Source organism: Gavialis gangeticus, unplaced genomic scaffold (assembly GCF_001723915.1).
Source record: "Gavialis gangeticus isolate Ggan-Ray unplaced genomic scaffold, GavGan_comp1, whole genome shotgun sequence".
Classification (NCBI taxonomy): domain Eukaryota; kingdom Metazoa; phylum Chordata; order Crocodylia; family Gavialidae; genus Gavialis; species Gavialis gangeticus.
Window position 1 is genome coordinate 86,608,350 of NW_017729033.1, and position 21,384 is coordinate 86,629,733.

Below are 21,384 nucleotides of genomic sequence, written 5' to 3' on the forward strand. Positions count from 1 at the left end.
CCCAGTTGTAGGTGCTGCTCAGGCTTGATCTCCAAGGAGCTTGAGAGTTACTGGCTGCATTACTTTTTAGTTGTGTAGCATACCTATAATGTACAAGTCATTTTGTGCAATAAAGTGTGTTTCATGTTGCTGTGTATCTGTATTTTAATGACATTGTTTTATAGTACAGAAATTGTTTCATAGGGGAATAAAGGAGGATAGTGATCTGTGGTATACACAGCTTCCTTGCTTTTAAGTGTGAGAAATAATGGCTGATGGGCATGAAAAAACTCTGTTGACAGGCTCTGTAATCTAATCCATCTACCTTCAGAGAGATTTATGACTCCATAAGATAATAAATTTATGAACACATTTCATAACGTTTTTATTGGGTTTTGATATCACCATCATTGCTCCCTTTTTCTTTAACTTCCTTGAAAGTCAAGCAAAAGCTAATTTTATACTGAACCAGGTTCTGAAGAGTTTGTGTGCATGTGATGTGTTGTTTTTTTTTTAAACCTGTCCCTCATAAGGGGAATATTTTTTTTGTATGTTGGCTTTTAAATTTAAGAAAAGTTAACATACAGAAGTCCTAAGTTGCTTTCTTTAGGTCTCCTGTAGACATGCAGTTTCTCTTGGGGGAGTTGCTGCTCTCCCCCGGAGAAACTATGAGCGTACAGATGTTCGGAGTTTTTCTCCCAGGATAAAAATGGCTGCTCCAGAAGAAAAATAACCTGGGAACAACCAGGAGAACTCCCAAGAGAGTTTTTCATGGGAGAGGGAATATCTGTACATGCCATAGCTTGTCTCCAGAAGATAGGATTGTCTCCCTGGCAGGGAGAAACTATACGGGAAGACTGCCCCTTGCTGGACACTGCTGCTCCAGCAGGGAGCAGAACATTCCTTCACAATTCCCACACTGTGCTACAGAGAAGCAGAGGCTGACTGTGGGTGGTCTGGGTCATCCAGTCAGGCCTGCCCTATGCACTGTTGCCATCTGCTGCCAGGCAGACTAAAGAAGCCTGCAGAGCATGTTTAGATATGTGTATAGGGAACCCCTTACCCCCTGCCCAGCTGCACAATGTCAGTACTGCAAGCTCTCCACTCTTCAGGACTTCAGTATTTGCATGTCTGTACAAGTTTCTCTACAAAAGAACAGTCCTGAGAGAATTCTCCCAGATTATTTAAGTGTCTGTATGTAGCTGTAGGGTTTGATTTTTGTGGTATGCTGAAGGCCTCCAATTAAATACTTACCAGAAAGGCAACAGTGGCCCTTTGGCAATGGCTTGATTTGTACTGTGCTCTGTGGCTGACCACCTTGAATTGGTCCTTAAGCTTCCATTCGTTCTTCAGTCTCAGCTTCTTTATAATCTGACCTGCCCACAGCTGTGGCCTGGATCAGTATAATTACCTTACACCTAGCAAGGCAGGCTCTAATGCTGCTCTAATTTAGCTGCTGTGGAAAGGGGGTTAAGCTGGGATAATGTTGTGTCCTCATCCTAGAAGCAGGCAGAATCACCCTTGAAATTTACAGCTCTAGCAGGCTGTAGGACAGTGTGTAAGAGAGAGTATACTGAGTTGAGCTGTAAACTTGGAACTCTGTGTAATGATAACACACAGATGACTGCCCTACAGGTTCATGTCAGGATAATTTTTTTTACCTTCTATCTAATAACATCCTTCCCTTCCCCTCACCAAAAGAGCTTTCCTGCGACTTGCATTGCTATGTCTGACTGAAGCATCCTATGTTTATAGGATATTGCATGCTTCCTATGTAAATAACTATGTTCAAATATTAATATAAAAAATAGAAGGATTTTTTTCCCCGAAGTACTCCACTAGTAATTAAGAAAAAAAAAAAGGAGATAACTATAAAGTTTTGCATTTTTATTTAGAGCTAGCTTTGTAGGCACATGGGTATTAAATAAACTGAGCTGTATTGTAGTGTGCATTAAGCTCCTTCTGTATAAAGGAGCATTATGTCTGTCCTAGGCAGCTGCAGTGTCAATCCTTTTTCCTTCCTTCACTTCCATGCTATTTTTAACATTCCCAAATTAAGTACTAATTTTTAATCATGTTAAAAGTGGCAAGGAAAACTAACTGTTTTTTTGTTTGTTTTTTTTTTTAAATGTGTGAATAATAGGTCTTGTTCATATATGGCTTTTGAACATCTGTCTTTAATTTGCTATCCTTGATATAGCCAGAAGCCATAGAAGAAACAATAGAAGGTTCATATTACTTGATACTGCTTACATAAAAAAAATGGTCTAAGGCAGGGGTTACAGCTAATAGAGCTGACTTCTCTAGGAAAAGCTATTAGAAGTGACAGTTTCAGAAGTGACCAAATATTTTTCTTTTCTTCCCAGCTGTCCCTTTTCCTCCAAGCCATCGGCTCACAGCTAAGGAAGTGTTCGATAATGATGGAAAACCCCGTGTGGATATTTTAAAGGCACATCTTATGAAGGAAGGGAGGCTGGAAGAGAGTGTTGCTTTGAGAATAATAACAGAGGGTGCTTCAATTCTCCGTCAAGAAAAAAACTTGCTGGATATAGATGCTCCAGTTACAGGTAAGTGCTGTTTTTATTTTAATTGGTGCATACAAGCACATATATGATAGTTATACTTATGTTACATTTATGAGACTCCACACATACAATACTTCCCCAAGGCTGAATGGAAATACTGTAATATACTAAGCACCCCCAGTACTTCACTCTTTGTCTCTCCATATCTTCAAGTACTATAGGCCTCTTCCTGAAGGGGGCTGACACTAGAAAAGGAAGCGTCTTTGACTGAGACCTTTTGTTTCTTAAACGAGGGTTCTTTTGTTTGGAATATAAGACTGAAAGAACAGCCTTAACCTCACAAAAGTCTCTGGCTTGTTCTACCACATACACATTCCAGCATTTTGTAGGTGGCCTTTACCTCAGTTATATGATTCAAACTTAGTTTTAGGCTTGCTCTGAAATAGTGAAAGGAAATGTTCTTATAATTAAGAAAATAAATAAGCCAAAAGGAATAAGTAGAATAATGAGAGCAAATGCATTGTTGAGAGATTAAACACTTTTTCCATTTTGTCCACTTTTTCCATTTTTGCCTTGAACTTACTTCTTCAATTTTCTAACTGCTGATTGCATTCTGTGTGGCAATGCAATAGTTTCCTTTAATATGGCCTCTTTTTGCTTTTAGCAGATATTTTAATTTAATGGTGTTAATGTCTTTGGCAAGTAACAGCTCTGTGGCACTGGTTAATTATTGGGATATATATCCTAGTACATCCATCCAGTTTCTACTATGAATTCTAAGCTGTGATGGAGTATGCTTTTTATTGTTATATTTATGTTTTTTAAAGTGTTCGTATTGTTGTGCGTGCCTCAATTTATCTCAAACTTGTACATGAGGAAAAAAAAGAATTAATAGAGCGCTTGCTAGGTCCAGGGACTGTCAGTGTGTGAGCGGAGATGAGATGGACTGCCAGCATCAACAGAGATTTTGAATAGCTTTGTCGATATGTCAGCAAAAGTGGGATTTCTGGTGACATCACAAAAAAGTTGGAGAAGATAAACAGGGCAATGGGCAAAGTAGGCTGTCAGCTCCTGGCTAGAGTCTAAAGGATAGAGACCAGCAGGGCAGATTTGAGGCTTATGAGCTGGGGCAGACTGGAGAGATGAGCTGAGTTGACTTTGGGGTGCTCCAAGCTGTGTGGGCTGGACTGAGGACAGGGGAAAAGCTTACTGCTTTGGAGTGACAAGGTTTTCTTGCTCTATGGTCTTTGCCCCAGTAAATGCCTTTATTGAAGAGGAGCTGTTTTGCTGCTTGTAACTGTGGGTTTCACTTCTGTACAGTAATAGGTAGTCACTCTCTTAGAAGCTAAACTGGAAGCCAAATTGTTTATTCAGGACCAAAGACAATCAGGGAGGCCAGGATCTCAGAGTAGGAAGGATCCTGGGTTCCTCCCTTGCTCTACAAGTCATGTGTGAGCTGGCTTCAAGGTGCAATCTTAGAAACCAGAAAAGGCTACGGTGGTCTCAAGCAAGCCCCCCTGGAGGGACTCTGACAAAAAAATTTTGAAGAAGACAGGAAGGCATAGTCCCTTGCTCATTCCTGTTTCCAGTAAAGCTGGACAGAAGCTGAAAGTAGCAAAGTGTTGTTCACAGAAATGTATTACTGACAATCATTGATAGAATCTAAAGAATGTTATATAAACTCAGCAAGTGCCTCAATATTTTCTTCATTTTCAAGAAAGCTACTCCTAAAACCAATAATTTGGGGCAAGCCATTTCAGCCACAAATAATATAACACAAGGAAGTATATCCTAAGTGAAATGAGCTACCCTGTAATGACATCCATGCATGGAACTAGTCTGACTTAGTAGCTGGCTCAATATATTTTTTTAACTCTTCTGGGAGAAAAGAACTCCCATGAGAATCGTCTGGCGAGTGAGTCTGTCTGGTGAACTCTTTGGATGATTGAGTGGAGGGTGTCCCCCTGAGGACATTCTAGTACATCTTACTCTAAAAAAAGAGTACAAAGACAAGGTTCAATAAAGGAAGAAAACATATTTACTCAAATCTACAATGACCCTGAATTTAAGATGACCCCGCAATAATTAGACTATATACATGGAAAATTTAAAATCTGATTTTTGGAGATTCTTTAATACTTCCCTCCTACTGCTGCAGAGGGGCAGGCAGTGGGGAGGTAGGTGGTGTAGGAAGGTCAAGCAACTTACCCCCTGCTTATGCCTGCCCCCTACCATCTCTGCCTTTGCCTATCCCCAGCCCCTGCTCCTGGCTCTGCTGTATACTAGGAGGCTCTGTCCCCATTCTAGTCCAGTCTCCATAGCAGCCTTGTGGGCTGTGCGCCACTGCAATAGGGCCAGATTGGGGCCATGCTTCACTAAGGCTTCAGTGTGCATGGAGTCTGCTGGTGCAGAGCAAGGGTAAGTGGCGAAGGGAGAGGGGCAGGTGAGGGAGTATAGGCTGTGTGGGAGGGGAAGATGAGGAGACAAGCCTGAAGGGGGTAAATGGCAGGGTGCAGAGGCAGTGGGGGGAGGGGAAGAGAGGGGGCAGGTAACAGCTGTGGCTATGGCCTCAAACCTGGGTAGGGGCTGAAGCACAAGCCACAGCAGCTGCCTGCCCCCACCCTCCAACTGGGCTTTCCTTCTATATTAAATGGGGTGGGGGAGAGTGGGGGCTCATCTTAAAATTGAAGAAATACAGTAAGTTCTATAGGAAAAGTTCTGCAGGGAGATACCATCTTATTCTCCACCTTGTTTGGAGATGGGCAGAGAGGGTGGCTAGAAGGAAGACCATTCCATCCTGTGTATGTACCATAAAAACATCCACTCTCTCAGCTAAAAAGAGGAGCAGCAAAACTAATTGCTAAAAGACAACAGAACTCTGAAAGATGGCAACAGCTTGAGTGATGTTCACTCTATAAGTGAAAATGAACTGCACAGCACACATCGTTTTTTTTCAGAAATACTAGAAGAATAGGTTACGTGACGAAGAAAACGTAGTGGAAGTATGCTGACTACTGGAAACCAAGAAACATAGAAGGAGTGCCTTTCCTTAAAGAGAAGAGATAGAAATGTGTAGAAAGAAGTAACTTAAACTTGAGGAGACTGGGAAAGAAGTCTTAAAAATTAAAAAAAAAAGAGGGCAGACTCCACAAAATCTTTTAACAGGCGAGTAATTGAGAATGATGGACTCACTTTTTTGAGTAACACCTCTGAACCTACTTCTGGAGATGATGATAATCAAGGAAAAAAAGAGAAACAAACCTCATCTCTGAAAGCAGGAAAATCCTGAATTAATATAAGTAGTCTTGAAAGCCACTATGTATTTAAGATGTGTGCAAGAGAAAGAACACCAAGGAAAAAAAATGTATCCTCTAATTCTTTACATAGCTTTTTCCTTTAAATTTTGAGGGTAAAATACATACCCTCAAAAATATGACACAATAGTTTCCATTGGGTCAATTTGTATATGAAACCAAATGATATATTGTTAATATACAGGAGACTTTGGTTTTAAATGATTGTTTATTTGCATAATAAAATGTTCAATAAATATACAATGCAAGAAGACTATTTTTTTATTTAAGATATTAATTAGTTCTTGACTTGTATTTGTCTGGAAGCTCTAATGCGATTTGTCACTTTGCATGTTGTTTTTCCGTGTAGTGATGTATATGGTATTATGTATAATTTAGTCTTTCAGATTCTAGAATTTTTAATTATTTAATTAAGAGTGGGTGCAAAAATATTTCACTGATAAAACTGAGCCCAGCATTGAGGTGAGTGTGTTTTATTTGTCATGGAAAAATAGTACAATATTATATCATTAGAATATGTTTCTTAGTACTGGAGTTGGTATTCTATATGACCCAGTGACATTTTCCCTGCAGTTTTATTGAAGTCAATATATCTCTGAGATTAAATACATCCTAGTAACCAGGAGAAGGTTAATATTATTTAATATCTCTTGATGGTAGCGCAGTGTGACTTTTCAAGAAATCAAAGGCCTTACGTCTTGTGTCTACTTTGTGGGGCACTGCACTTCAATAACGATATGGAGAAAACAGAAAGGGTCCAACAAAGAGTGCGAAAAATAATTTTGGAGGTCTGAGAAACATGATTCATGACAAAAAGCTGAAAGAACCAGGAGTGTTTAGAAAATTTAAATGATTTAATTTGAAGAAGAGAAGATGCTGGCGGGGGGGGAGGTTGGGATGGGAGTGGAATTTGATAGCAGTCTCCAGATATTGGAAGGGTGGTTATAAAGAATTTGGGGATAGACTATTTTCTGTGGCCAGACAGGACAGGACTAGGGGCAGCTGTGTTAGATATAAAGGGAAATTCAGGTTGGCTATCAGTAAGAAATATTTCACTGTGAAGGTGGTTAAGCATTAGAATAGGTAACCTAGATAAGTTGTTTTTAAGAACAGTTTAGACCAGTGGTCTCCAAAGTGGGGTGTGCACACCCCAGGGGGTGTGCAAGACGATCCATTGGGGTGCGGGAAGAAAATACTAAAATTTATTTATTTATTTATATGTATATATGTATGTATATATGTATATACATACACACACATCTATTGGGGGTGCGTGCTCAAAAATTTTTTACTGATGGGGTGTGTGAATATAAATATACATATATTGCGGGTGCATGCTCAAAAATTTTTTCACTGATAGAGGTGCGTGATCAAAAAAGTTTGGAGACCACTAGTTTAGACAAACACTTGTTTGAGATAGGGATGATCCCTCCTGAAGCAGTAGTTGGATTATATGACCTCCTGAGGTCCCTTTCTACCCTTCTTTTCTGTGCTTCTAAAATGGAAACTGTGACAGTGTTGCAGGAGAATTCTTAATGTCAGTGTTGTCCCTGCTCTGCTGCATTTCCTCTTTAATTCTGAATTTGTGTGGCCTGGATTGACTTTGCAGCAATTTCAGTAGGAAGTTATAAATGTTTGGATAGAAAGTTTCCACACTACATCAGGTAGAATTTTTTTCTTTTGAAAATTGTAACCAAGAGGAGTTATTTATGAGAACCTGGCCAGAAAACATTGCCTTATCCATATTAAAACAAAAAAAACCCTTGTTTTCTTTAAAAAGTTGTAGAGCAAGGGTCAACCTGTGGTACAGGTGCCATAATGGGCACAAGTGTCCTTTTTGTCTGGCACATGGCATAGATTTCATAGACATTAGGGGCTGGAAGGGACCTCATGAGATTGAGTCTAGCCTCCCCACTATAGGCAGGAAGTCAGCTGGGATCAGGTGACCCCAGCAAGAAATATATCCACCTGTTTTTGAAAGAGTCCAGAGTAGGTGCTTGCAGAGGTAGGCGGCAGTGGTGCATGGGCATGGCGGTGGCAAGTGGGGATGTCAGTGGCACACAAATGAATTATTCTGTCTTTAGAGCAGGAATTAAATAATGTGTAATAAGGCACAGTGTCTCACACACAGCAGATATTGGTCACCTTCTCATTATGTGCAAACTATCAATCCTGTGCATTGAATTAGGCACAGGTCTGGCAGAAAAATTGTTTTTAATTCCATGTTCAGATACTGTTTGGAAAGGTATACATTCCAGTCATAATTTGACATTTCCTAGTTATTAAGTGCTTGACTTCACAAAACCCTGACAATATTATTTTAACACTTTTTCTACATGCTGTCATTGTCTGTATTAAATGAGCCTCAGTTCACTTTGTATGCAACCATCTGAAACAATCTGGTACCCAGACTGCAGTTTGAACCTGGGACTATGACTGGTACGTGCATTAAATACCACTATTGCATGTCTTTGACTTTTTCCTCATGAATTTAATATTTCTTGAGGATGCTGTTTGTGCTTGTTAGTTTTACAGACCTTTGCACAATTGAAGAAATTAGAAGTTTGTTTTTAGATGCCTACAGCAATATCTAAGATAAATCTATTTCTTGTTGATTACACTGATTTATTTAATGTCCAATTATAGACTCTTGTACCTCTCCATTCTGCTGCCCTGCTTGCTGCTGCTCCCTCCCCACTGTTACTCTTTTGAGTTTCACTTTGTAAACCCTGAGCACTTTAATTTGCATTATTTTTACACGTGTATATATATATATATATATATGTATGAAATGTGATGCTTTTGACACCAAGACAGTTGAACAGTATATTAGCATCAGGACAGAGATGGGGATGGTGACTCCATAGGCCTTTCTAAGAATGGAACTGATTGGGGAATAGGACTGTGGAACAGAGGTAAGCAACCTTTTCTGGCTGTGAGCTGGAATGACCCCTAACTAGGTTGGAGGCAGATGAACTGATGGGCACTGTGGCCACCACTCGTCTCCCTGGCTACACAGGGAAAGCATCTGCAGCCTGCACCACTTCTTGTGGCGGCAAGGGGGGAATGCCTGAAGAAGGCGACCCCCACTATTGCCAAAGCCCCGGGTCTGTGGGCCAGATCCAAAGGTTCCAGATTTGTCCTGCAGGCTGTAAATAGTTGGCCCAGTTCTAAAGTGACAGTCTGCTGCAGCTTTACGTGAAGAGATCTGAATACCAGATGGAGGGACCTGGTAGTTTATTTATAACATTGCACCCAGAATGTAAAGAAAAAGAAAAACTCTAGAAATCTCTCATACACAGAAGAATCCTTTACCCTGGAGTCAAGGTGGCTCAAGTGCTTTTTCTTACAGCAATGCGTATACTGAAGAAACAAGAAAAAACAAAATGATTTACACTAAATGCCAGCTTATAAGCATTAATGCACTACCAGCTTGATACTCAATTATACCAGCAAGTTAACACCATCTCACATGGATTTTCTTGTATACAGTCCTTCACTGGGGACTCTGTGCTTCTGAAATACAAAAGCAAACCAAACCAAAATGAAACGAACAAACAAGGAACCCTGTGTCTCCCTCAATGCATATATTAAGAACTAAAACTTTAATGGCAACTGACTTAATTCTGATTTGTACATTTGTTACTTTATCTATCTATCTGAGTAATATAGGTAGGTAGGTAGGTAGGTTTACAGAAGTTAAGGGCTGGAAGGGACCTCACAAGATAATCAGGTCCAGCCTTCCTGCTCTTGGGCAGGGAAGACTGCTGGGGTCAGATGACCCCAGCAAGATGGGTGTGCATCCAGTTGTCCTTTGAAGATTTTCAGGGTAGGTGACTGTACCACCTCTTGGGGGAGTCTGTTCCAGACTCTAGACAGTCAAACTATAAACAAGTTTTTCCTTTTATCCAATTTGAAGCAACTTTTTAGCAGTTTATGTCCGTTATTCGTTGTCTTCCCCTGGGATGGCTTGGTGAACAGATGCTCTCCCAATCCCTGATGTTATACCCCTTATATACTTATAGGCTGCCACCAAGTCCCCCTTAAGTTTTCTCTTTTCCAGGCAGAACAGTCCCATGTCTTTCACCCTCTCCTTGTATGGCCTGTTTTCCAGACCTTTGTGTTAGGGACAGACATCACACACAAATCGGTTTAAATGATCAGAACCCCTCCCTAATAAGAACATCATTCTGGGGCCACCCCCCCTCTCCCCCCAGCTCATAACTGTGGCAGGGAGGAGAGGGCTGCTCTAGCGCCCCCCAGCTTCTACCCTGAGCCTCTGTGTATAATATTCTGAGCCCCAATACATTTTTAAGTGATATAACTTTAAGTGGTAATAGTTCTTGCTTAGGTGTGTGTATAAATGAGAGGAGAAGCCTGCCCTATAATATTAAAATAACTGTTATTAAACAATGTATTGGAGGAAGTTTGATGAGAATGCATATTTCATGTGATCTTTAGGGTAGAGGGTCATAATGTAACCTAATTGGAACTGAACAAGTTAGAAATAATACTAATGTGGTTTGGTTGAGTATCATGATGATAACATCATGATGATATTATTGTTTTAACTCGTGATTTCCTTTGCTTTAGTGTTTGTATTAATGTAAGCAAAATAACCTGTTAAGCTACTGTAATTGCGGAGTGTATGCGTGTGTAAAGCTAGAAACTTAAAGTGATATTCAGAGATGTTTTCTTGCTTATGGAAACATTAAAAAAACTGAAGAAGGAAAAGACCTTTCCTGATGCCAGTACATAATTATTCTCCACTATTTTGTCCAGTCTAGTCCTAAATTACTTTTACTGAGGCTTCTAAATGTTCCCTTGTGAGGTGATTCCATGGTCTAATAGACCCCACTAAACACTAAATATTTCCTGATGTTCCACCTAAATTTTCCTTTGCTCAACTTGATCCTAATGCTGTCATAAAAATAATGGATATCAACAGGCTTCCAGTACTATGAGGTTAGAACTTTGCATGAATCAAGAATTGCTAGTGAGATCAATGGTAAAGCAGGTTAATAAAAAGCGTTGATGCACACATTGCAGTAAAAGTCAATAAAATTTTAGATTACATCCAAATGTAGTACACACTGACATGATCTGATGCAGTTAAGGAAACAAGTAAAAGAAACTCTCCCCACTTTTTAAATTTGAAGAAGCTAGTGACTAAGATAGAACCATAAGGTAGAAATCAAACAATATTGCTTACCAGAGGCCTCCAAGCACTGCATAATCTGTTCATGTTAGAGGCCTGAGTCAATAACTCTTGAAGTTTAAGTCTGAATTAACGTTTCAGTTAGGGAGATTTTAACTAAAACTTCCATATTTCACACTTTAGTAATTGAATTTATGCCACAAACCTAATAAGCCATAGTTGTTAAAAAGACAAGTGAATTTCCAGGGTAGTTTTCCTAGGTACAATATTTACTCATATGTATGTTTAAGAAAAAAATGCTATCTAAATCCAAAATTTGGTCCTGAAGATGTAGTGTTTGAGAGAGCTTATGCTTTGGCTTACCATAAATATGTAATCATCATCTCAACAAGCTTTAAGCATTTCAACATCAGTGTCAAATCTTAGTACCTCACCACTTTTGATATAAAAAGATTAATCAGCAAAGGACATTTTTCCATTCTCTTAGAATACTGTAGTTTATTTTCATCAAGGACAAATCAACCAAACCAAACCAAGCCCTCCATTTATCAGTTGTAGGTTTCTGTGTGGACACACACACTTTTTTTCTGAATAAGCGGGACTTTCACTTTAACTTTGAGAGAGAGTATAACTTAGATAGCTAAACTGAGAGTAGGCCATCTTTTATACTCATATTAGGAAGTACACTGGTATAACTACATCAGGTGCAACATACAACTTGTATACTATATGGAAATAATGCTTGTATTGCTATTTGGGATTGATGCTGCTTCCACTATTAGTCTACATACTGTACTGAAGCTCTTTATATATTATTGTTGAATAGTTTGTGACTTTAAAGGACCTAATTCCCTGAAGTAGGTGCAGGTGGAAATTGCATGAATTAATTTTTTTTGTTCAGTCCTTTTCCAAATGCATCTGTTAGTTCTAGAGATGAATTGAAATGTCTGTCTGGGTGCCTGGTATTAACGAAGTGGCTATGCCTCTCAGCTTAACTGAGCCTGCTTCAGGCTTTAGATTCTTCAGCATCTGACATTTGGGCAAAGCTGATGTGTTCTTCTAGCAGCTGCTTGAATCCATCAGTATGCCAAGACAATGAATGCTGCAGCATGTATGCTTTAAAACAACTTCACTTGTTACTCCTTACAAATAATCCATTTATACTCTGTTTCCTTTGGTGCAAAACCCAGATAAACTGAAGTGAAATGGCTGGATCTCAAGTTGCATTTAGAAATAAAATTCTGCTTTATGTGACATAAAGCTCTGAAATGGAGGATGAGATGCTTTGGGCTTAATGAGCAGAAGTAACTTTAATATTGAATTGCTTAGGGGGAAGAAGCAAGCTCATAGAAAGATCCAGTTTACTTCCTCCTCTTTGCACTATTTATTGTTGTAAGCCTTCAAAATGAGGGGAGCTAGACAGTCTTAAGGGTGATGATACCACAGCACTGTGTACTTAAGGGGTATTATTTACAGAGTTGTCAGTCCTATGGTGTGCAAGAAGTCTAGCATCTAGTCTCATTCTGCCCTCCCCAGTTTTGAATGAAAGAACTCCTGTACATGGGCATGATAACTCCCATATTTTGATTCTTATACTGCAGGGAACTGTATATCTTATTTGTTGATGTGGAATAATTAGTAAGCAAAGGACGGACATGTTTTTATACTATTTAAGTGGAATTTGTGCAGATTTCTTTGGTTTTATGTAGGTCTTTCAGGTGTGTATTGCTGACTGCTATTAATCCAGTAGCAAAGTAACAACCAGAGAGTTGGCTGAAGACAATAAGGTAAGCAAGAAGAAGAAAAAATGAAGACGTGTGGCAAGACAAATGCAAAGACAAAATAGTGTGTTTAAATTCCTGCTTTCTGAGGGACAGTAATGACCTAGGTAAACTACTGAGCATAATTATTCTTTATATTCTTCTGATAGCATGAAATCTTGCATTTCTGAGAATTCAGGAGGAACACAACAACATTTACAGGCACCTGTATCTGTTGTGTATTATAATGCATATACAATGTTGGATAGGGGGCTAAACATTCATAGTGCCATCTCCAGACTTGTGACTGGACTCCATATTTACATCTCTATCCCTGACATATCCTACCCCAACCTTCTGCGAAGGCAGGAGGCCAACCCTAGTTGTGAAGTCTCCAGCAATTACGAATGAGTAATTTGCAGGACTTTCCGGGCAGCAGATTTAAAAAAATGTTCTCACATCATTTAGGAACTACATAACTATGGCAATGGTGGAAGTGGGCAGGTGGGTAAAAGTAAATTTCTTTGGGGTAAGCAGTAATCTTTTTTTTCTTTTGGTTTTTCTTCTTCCTCCAGTCTTTTATCACTTCTATCATTAAAAGCAACTGAGGCATTTTAAGACAGTAGCTTTCAGCCAACGGCTCACAGCCCCAACAGTGGGGGCATATTAGTTCTACAGGCAGGCCACAAGAGTGGATATAGGGAGGGTCAGCCAGCTTCTGAATATTTCCACAGCATCAGGCAGCATTGTACTGAGATGCTGCACTGTATGGCACTGCACTAAGACACTAATAATCCTGGGGACAAGAATGTGCAGCTCTGCTGCTTTTGGGTGGGAAGGAACACATGTAGAACTAGCTCAGGTTCTGCCCAAGGCTGCCTTATGCCAACATAGCTGCCCTGGTATGATGCTTCACTATAGTTTCACATGCTTCTGTTTCACATACTGCTGCCTCTGGCTATTTCCAGGGGTCATGCAGATCATTTTGAATTTCTTAGGGTGGGCTACCTAACTACTGTTATAAGAACTATTCCCTGAGTCATGACAAATATTTTTCATGCTTGGTTCTCTATAATTCATCCTGATAACACAATATCAGATGTTTTAAAAAGTGTTCTTTTCCAGTACATAAAGTATTCTCTGTGAGGGTTTCTTGCCGCCGCCCCCCCCCCCACACACACACTTCTTTGAGCAGGAAGTATTCTATCATTCAAAACATCCTTCCTAATTAGATTAATAAATTCTGGTTTAATATTTAAAAACTTGCTTGAAACCCTAGAGGAGCCATGCTATTTAAACTCAAGACACCAAGCATCAAGGTTCTTTATGCTAATCATAGAGATATTTTACATTTTCAGTTAGTTTCAGAAAATGTCGATTAACTGCACCCCAAAGGGTTGTGAAGATGGTGTGCTCTATTTGCACTGATAGAACGTCAAACCAGGTAACATCCTGTTGACCACTGATGGGCCTTTTTGCAAGGCATCAAACCATTAATGGGTAATTAAGCTTCCAAATCTTCCAGAGTGCTATCTTCAGAATTTTCTGCACATTGGCTGCTTCCTTGATTTTCAGCAGAAGTGCAGGGGAAAATGAAAACTCAGTCCTGTGTCTCTTAGAAAAGTGGCAGTGCAGGACCTCCACTTTTTTTTTTTTTTTTTTTAATCCTGGCCACAGACAGTAATGGTTAAGAGACACCAAACTTGTCTGGTACAACAAATTATGAAGACTAGTATTCTTTGTTTTTATGGATTTCTTTTTTATTTTTATCAAACATAAAAAAAAAGAAAACAAGAACACAATTTAGATTTAATTTAGTTAGTAGCTTACACGATTAAAAATGAGCACTAACTGCCTTTGCTGTTACTTGTAATTTTAATTTAGCAGTTCCTATTCAAAGCTAGATTATGTTCTTAAAGAAGAACTGAGATGCTTTAATTGAAAGAAGCAATCTTTGGAGAGCATGCTCTGAACTATATGATGGAAAATTGCAGTGAATTCATTTAAAGTGTACTTTGAAACCATCTAGCTAAATATTACTGTGTTGAGCAGTGTGGGAATCCAGTGGAGGAGAGAGGCTTCAAACCAATCCATATTTTCTTTAATATCAATTAAAAGACCATAAGAACTTACACTTGGCTTTTCTATATTCTACATGTTGTATTAATGATTAATAAATTACAGTGGGTTAGAAAGAAGTCTATAGTCTACTGATTACTGTCAGAATTGCACAGCTTTTTTATTAAACAAAATGTTGGCTATTGAAAATAGACTTGCTAATGATAGTGGGAAAACTTCATTTTCAAATGCACTAAAGAGGTTATTTGTGGTCAAAAGTGCTTCTTAAATTAGAGGGTTATAGTCTCCTGTCATTTAAACTAGCATAAATCAGCATTAAGACCATAGAAATTAGTACCATTTCAATGGTAGAAAACTGGCGAGTGGAATCAGGCTATTCACTTCAACTGTTTTTCACAAAAAGTACCACTTTGTCTGCTCTAAAAAGTATTCATCTATTAAATAAAAACAAACCCCATAGGTGTTATCTTGTGTTTTATATTATAGAAAACACAGACATGGATATTTATTGTACATAGAAGGGAAGAAGCCATCTTTTGAATGATTTTTTAAGACTTGCTCCCCTTGCTCCCCCTCACCCCCGCCAAAAAGAGTTACATCTGTAATACTGACCACTGACAGAAGAATATTTTTGCAAATGGCAGTATATTATGTGTGATTTCAGAAGTTTAGCTCTTGTTTAAATTTACATACATGTTCAAAGTAAACAAATATTTTAACAATGTATAACGTATTTCAGATCACAGATAGATGGTACCTGACAGTACAAAAATGGATTTTATTCTTTGGAATATAGAAAAATCTCAAATTCAGTCAAAAGAACTGCTTCTGAAAGTACCAGCCTTTCTAAATTTAACTGATTTAAGATGCCATCTGCTGGTATACACTGGCTGCATTTAGTTTCTCTGTGTTATGGAAGTCACCAGGGTCCCATATTCCTTTGCTGTTGAAGAGTAGGAGGTCTGCTGGGAACACTGCAAGAGAGAACTCCAGCCTTTGCTATTATAACTTTTGGGTGCATGGAAGAGAGAGATGTGCCCATATATACAATATGAGTTAAATTATACTAAATTTTGACTTTTTTCTGAATCATAGGTCATTTTTACAATGTAATCTGAAAAGGTGTGCACGTGTGTGAGAGAGAGATTATGCACACATGCATGCACACAAATGAACCTGGACTCTGTTTGATAGATAATATAGTGAAAGGAGGAAAGAGGAAGGCCTTGAAAACCACTTGTTTTGTTTTGTGCCTTCCCTCTCCCTCCAAAAAAAAAAAAAGAGAGGCTTGGAACTGGAATTTTTATCAGTTCTAAATGACTGTTCTCTGTTTTTTTTAAAGAAGTTGTATTCCTGTTCGTTTTTTTTACTTTGAAAATATCAAGAATTTCAAGATGGATTTTTTTTTGTCTTGTATGGAGATCTTTTGGAGGATTAGCATCCATGTTAAGGAAGTAAGGGTTTTTAGATTGAGCATATTGAATTAATGATCTCATTGGTTGAACATTCACCATTAGAATGTAAACTGGTGTAAACAAAAACACCATGCTAAACAATCTACCAGGAAGGACAGTCTTTCTTCTCCCAGATGTTCTGGCTTTTTCATTCTGGTTTTTTATGATGTTATCTGTTTGTTAACTCTCCAGTCATCTTGTTCTCACAGCTTTTTTCCCTCAAGGCTGGCATTAACTAACTCATAATCATTTCATCCTTGGTCGTCTCTCTAAAATGTTACTTGTCCTTTTAGAAAACTACCACTAGAATATTCATCCCTTTTATGGTCACTACTTTTCTCAATTTTATCTCATCTTTTATACCATTCACTTCTTTCTTCTCAAGTCTTTCTAAATTACTGCTGCTTAAGCTTCTCCCTTATCACATCTTTTCAGTGGGGCCATTCTTCCACACCAAGTTAAAGCTCTTTGCCTTTCCCTCAAGAAAAGGAGATGAGAAGAGAAATTCATGAAGGCATTATTCATCTCTTCGCACAACTCCTAATTTTGCTTGTGTGCTCCACTGTAATGTCTCAGCTATTCATTTAACCCCTTGTCACGGAGCGGGACCTAGGGGTGGCCGTGATCCCTCTAGCGCCCCCTGCTGTGCCAAGTAGGCATTCCAACCCCTTCTATCTCGCCCGCCACGTCTTGGTTTTATGAAGTTCAGTAATGGAGGCTGCCTTCTGTCCTTTTGGACACGACGCTATGACTATTTGGGCTCCTACTCTGGGCAGGGTGACCTGGTAAACCCCCAGCCTTATTGGCTATGCGTGCCTCCTACCTCCCCTTTAGCATGCCCCAAGCCTCGCAGCTGTCCCGGACGATGTCAGGTCACTCTCTCTCTCTTTCTGCACCTTGCCTGGCGCCCCTGGGCTTGTCACGCCACCGGCGCCCCTCTATTTCATAGCCCTCTTGGGCTTACTAAATGGTGTTCTTCCCCACCGGGCTCGGCGGCCTAAGCCTCGCCTGGCCCCTCTGGGTACTTGTCGATAATAAGTGTCCAACCAGGCTCAGGCGGCCTAAGCCTTACCTGGCCCTTTGGCTCCTCGGGGTTCCCCCTACAGTGGAGCCCCTCCGGGACTCTTTCCCATCCGCACCCCTCTTGGGGTGACTGTCATGAATACGTGCCCCCTCCTGGGGCTTTTTCTATACGTGCCCTCTCCTGGGCTTATCCCTAGCACACGCCCGTTCCTGCGGCTTCACTCCGCCTTCTCTGGGCTCTCTATACTAATGGAATCGCCCTCACTGGGCTCGTTTCCCTAATAGCACCCCCCTGGGCTTCCACTCGTGTGGCCCCCCCCACTTGGGGCCAAACACAAGCCCCCCACAGGCTTCTCTGGTGCTCCGTAAGTGGGGCTCAGGGGGCGGAAGCCATGCCTGGCCCCCTTACCCTTTGTCGGGATCCTCTGCCCTGCTCAGGCCTCTCAGCTACCGCCCATACCGGGCTACCCGCTGCACCACCTTGGCGCCAAACAGCCGTGCCTTTCCAGGCACCACCCACGTGTGCCCACACAGGGCACCAGGAACCCCCAATCTACTGGGGAGCTCCTGTGAGGCCTCCTCACACCCCTACAGCCTCACCTGGTCCTCTGGTCTATTTACACCACTAACATAACAGAACCATAAGCCAAACGGCTGTAACAGAACAATAAGCCTACATTTCCCTGTAAACTAGAAAACCATTTTGCATTGTGTAAATGAATATGTTATCAGCTCGCATAGTAGATGTGTGGGATTTGATCTCAAAGCATGATTTTGGCAGCTGATAAGAGATGCTATGTGGGTGCTATACATTTATGAGGCTCTGGTGTATTTGCATGCATACAGAGAATCTTGTAATTAAACACATAAACTGAATAACACACAGCCTCCCCATTGTTCCTCTTTATAGGTGTAATTAGATGCTAAGAGAACTATAGTAAGGAAAAGGAAATAGGAACAGTTTCCTCATGTCACCCCTTAAACAAGTTTTCAATTTCAATTAAAATAAATTACATTTTCTACCAGTGGAAATTACTCACATTATGCTTATATCATTTAGGATTAGCCACAGAAAGCCTGAGGAAAAAAAGGTACTCATTTAAAAAAAAAAAAAAAAAGAAAAAAGTTAAAAAAAAATTTACTTCTGAAATTATAAGCTGTTAGAAGCAAAACTTTGATAACTTTTAAGTTATCTCCTGTCCAGTTGTCTTTGTTACAGTTTGAATAATTGCAGGAAAATGACTCCTCAAAAGATACTTAATTTTTAAAGTAGCCGTGATTCTTTGACAAAGCTGTATGTACTGTAATTTGACATTTTGCTTGAAGAGTAAAGATGGTGTAGGCTAATACATTTAAAAGAAACTCATCATCCCATGCGATTACATAATGTGGAGTTAATAATGTAAGATGTTATCACATCATGCCATTCACAAGTCTTTTTATGGATAGCACCTTGCACACTTTGGAACATCATGTTCCTTCAAAGGCTTGTTGTTTCCAACATTATTATTGTAGGGGTCATCAGATGGACTCCCTGAGAAAGCAGTTGATTTTTGTCTGACAAGTTTTTTGAGATGAGATGCCAGTATTGTTCAAGATGATACTAAACCTAGGTGATAGCTGAAGCTGTATGAAGAGACCATAAAATAAATAAAGCAGATGTATAACTTTTTGGAAGTGCTAATAAGAAAAAGTATGTTGCTAAATTTGTATTTTTAGAAGTGTGCTGGGGATAGCCCAGTGAAGTTTAAAGCTTAAGCTATCTTATTTGGGCATGGCCATATTTGATAAGTAAAATACATGCACATTCATCTCACTTTTTCTCATTTTCTGGGTATACTTGTGCAAATGTACTTCATTTCCTCAAAACATAAAACTGAGGGAGTAGCTGGGCAAACCAAAGTGGGAAGTAGGAACCTACAAAGAATATCATAAGATCATTGATCCATATACCATCTATTTCCCTATTTTTGCTGTAGTGACCAAGCGTAGGGTGTCTGGCCTAGTGGGAAACAGGTGCTAGGAACCTAGTAGTGGGAGGGGGGAGGAGGGACAGGAGCTGGAAATCTGAGTTACCAAATCCAAGGGGGAGTTCCAGAGACAGAGTCCAAGTCAGAGTCTGAGTTATGGTTCTGAAGTCATGGACCAAGTTACCAAAGCCAGATGGGGTTCACAAAAGCCATAATGCAGAACCAGAGTAGGGTGAGAAGCCAGAAAACCAAGGAGTACAAGATCAAGAGGGTCTTGGCAAACCTTCAGGCAAAACAGTTGACTGGCCTTCAGTTTGCTGTCAGAGGTGGACTCAGAGAAGGGAGTCTGCTCTCTCCAGCCACCAATCAGGATGCTCTAGCAGCCACCAGCTGGTTCATCAGCCAGGGTGAGGCTGCCAGATAGTACTTCTGGCAGATCTGGCCAGTAGGGTTGCCTGTTAGGGTCCCTTTAGGGCCCCTGACACTTGCCACTGCTGGCCCAACTTTCTAAGAGGGTACTTTCAGCTCCCATTGATTTGGACTAATCAAGACATGATTGTTCGTGAGCAAAAGTTTTGTGTGTCCAGATAGAAAGATGAGCATTATCTTAGACATTTGGCCATACTGTGCACATTCTAATTTTCCAAAAGGGGAATGTTCTGGGAGGATATTTTCTTCCTTCAAAAATATTATGAGCCTTCTTTCATGAAATACCTATGTTGAAGATGTTTATTTTGGCAGAAAAAAGCTCAAGGTCTCCTGCGTTTGTTTGCTGCTTTGCCTTTTTCCTTTTCATAAATGTGCTTTTAAAATCATTCCACACTTCTGGGACCCCATTTCTGAGCAGAGCCTCTTGATATTACTGTAGCACAAATATAATAACACTGACTCACTTATAACTTTTATTGATTCTAAGAGGTGATGTTGTTAGTCATCCAATGACTAAGGTCTCTGTTCAGAAAAAAACATTTGTGCACATATTTAAGTTGACCCTTATTCAGGATGCTGTTTGAGCATGAAGGATTTACATCCATGATGAAGTACCATTGTGATTTTGGATGACTCCTGAACCAGTATATAAATGACAAAGCTGATAACATCTATGCAGATGCTGAAAGCAAACTGAATGGTTGAATAGTTCCATGTCTCTAAATGAAAGGACAGTGAATTGAAGATGGGCTTAGGAAGGAGTTAACTCTCTTATACGAAGCCTAATGCTGTTTGTTTCAGATCACCAGGCAGGACTTCTGGACCCAATAAAAAATAATCTCTTAGTGTCCCCCATTTTAAGATTTGGGGTTTAGGGTGTCCCCTGATTTCAGATTCAGAAGAGGAAAGGGTTTGAGTGCTTTGTGGTTTTTGTCTGGGTTGGAAAACCAGGGATGAACAGGGATTTGTCAACTGGCCTTGGGTCCTCTATCACAAGGTGATTTAAGAACTATTATTTTTCGTCTCCTTAAGAACTATAAGGGTTTGTTTTGGAAGGCTTAATATAAAGCTAATAAGGTGAAGAATTGTGTGCAGTTGTTTCTGAACAGTATATGTAGGGTTTCATGGCAGTTCACTGTTCTCTTCAATTGTGTGGTAAATTTTAAATTAAACAGGTTGCAATAACACTTGAATTGGAAGATTAACTAGACAATAGAGAAGGTAGTGTACTCCTCTCCCACTTCCTCTCCCTACTACTTCATCTACAAAGTAGTATAATTCCAGGCAATTTTCACTACAGGTGCACCAGTAACAACTTTCTTGTCTAATACTGATAGCCGATTATTAACCAGCCACATCTGTCAATACTGGTCCAATAGCCAATTTACAGGAATGCAGCTCAGCAGCTTAGAGAGAATTGTCTTGCCGGTAAGTCTTTGGGGGAGGGAAAGGGCATGGGGGGGCAGATTGTGGCCCCCCACAGTGAGGGATGGAGTGGGGAAGGGGCAGGCGCTGCTCAGCCGGGGCAGTGAATACGACCCTGGGAGTGGGACGGAGCTGTGTGTGGCTTGTCTAGGATGGGAGGGGCATGGGGTTGGAGCAGGGGGGTGGCACCCTACCACTACACACACCCCTGGGGAGGCATGGGGGTTATGTGATCCATGGATTTGTGCATGGGGCAAGGGTGAGTTGC

General features: G+C 40.1%; 1 protein-coding gene across 1 annotated transcript in view; it reads left to right on the plus strand.

Moving 5' to 3' along the window:
* The first annotated feature begins 1,892 nt into the window (after positions 1 to 1,892).
* The window catches only part of PPP3CA (protein phosphatase 3 catalytic subunit alpha), a 328,633-nt gene continuing 309,141 nt past the window's right edge, over positions 1,893 to 21,384 (plus strand). Inside the window, exons 1-2 of the mRNA XM_019525876.1 lie at positions 1,893 to 1,896; positions 2,346 to 2,546. Of these exons, the coding sequence (XP_019381421.1) occupies positions 1,893 to 1,896; positions 2,346 to 2,546 (205 nt within the window). The remainder of the gene's footprint in view (positions 1,897 to 2,345; positions 2,547 to 21,384) is intronic.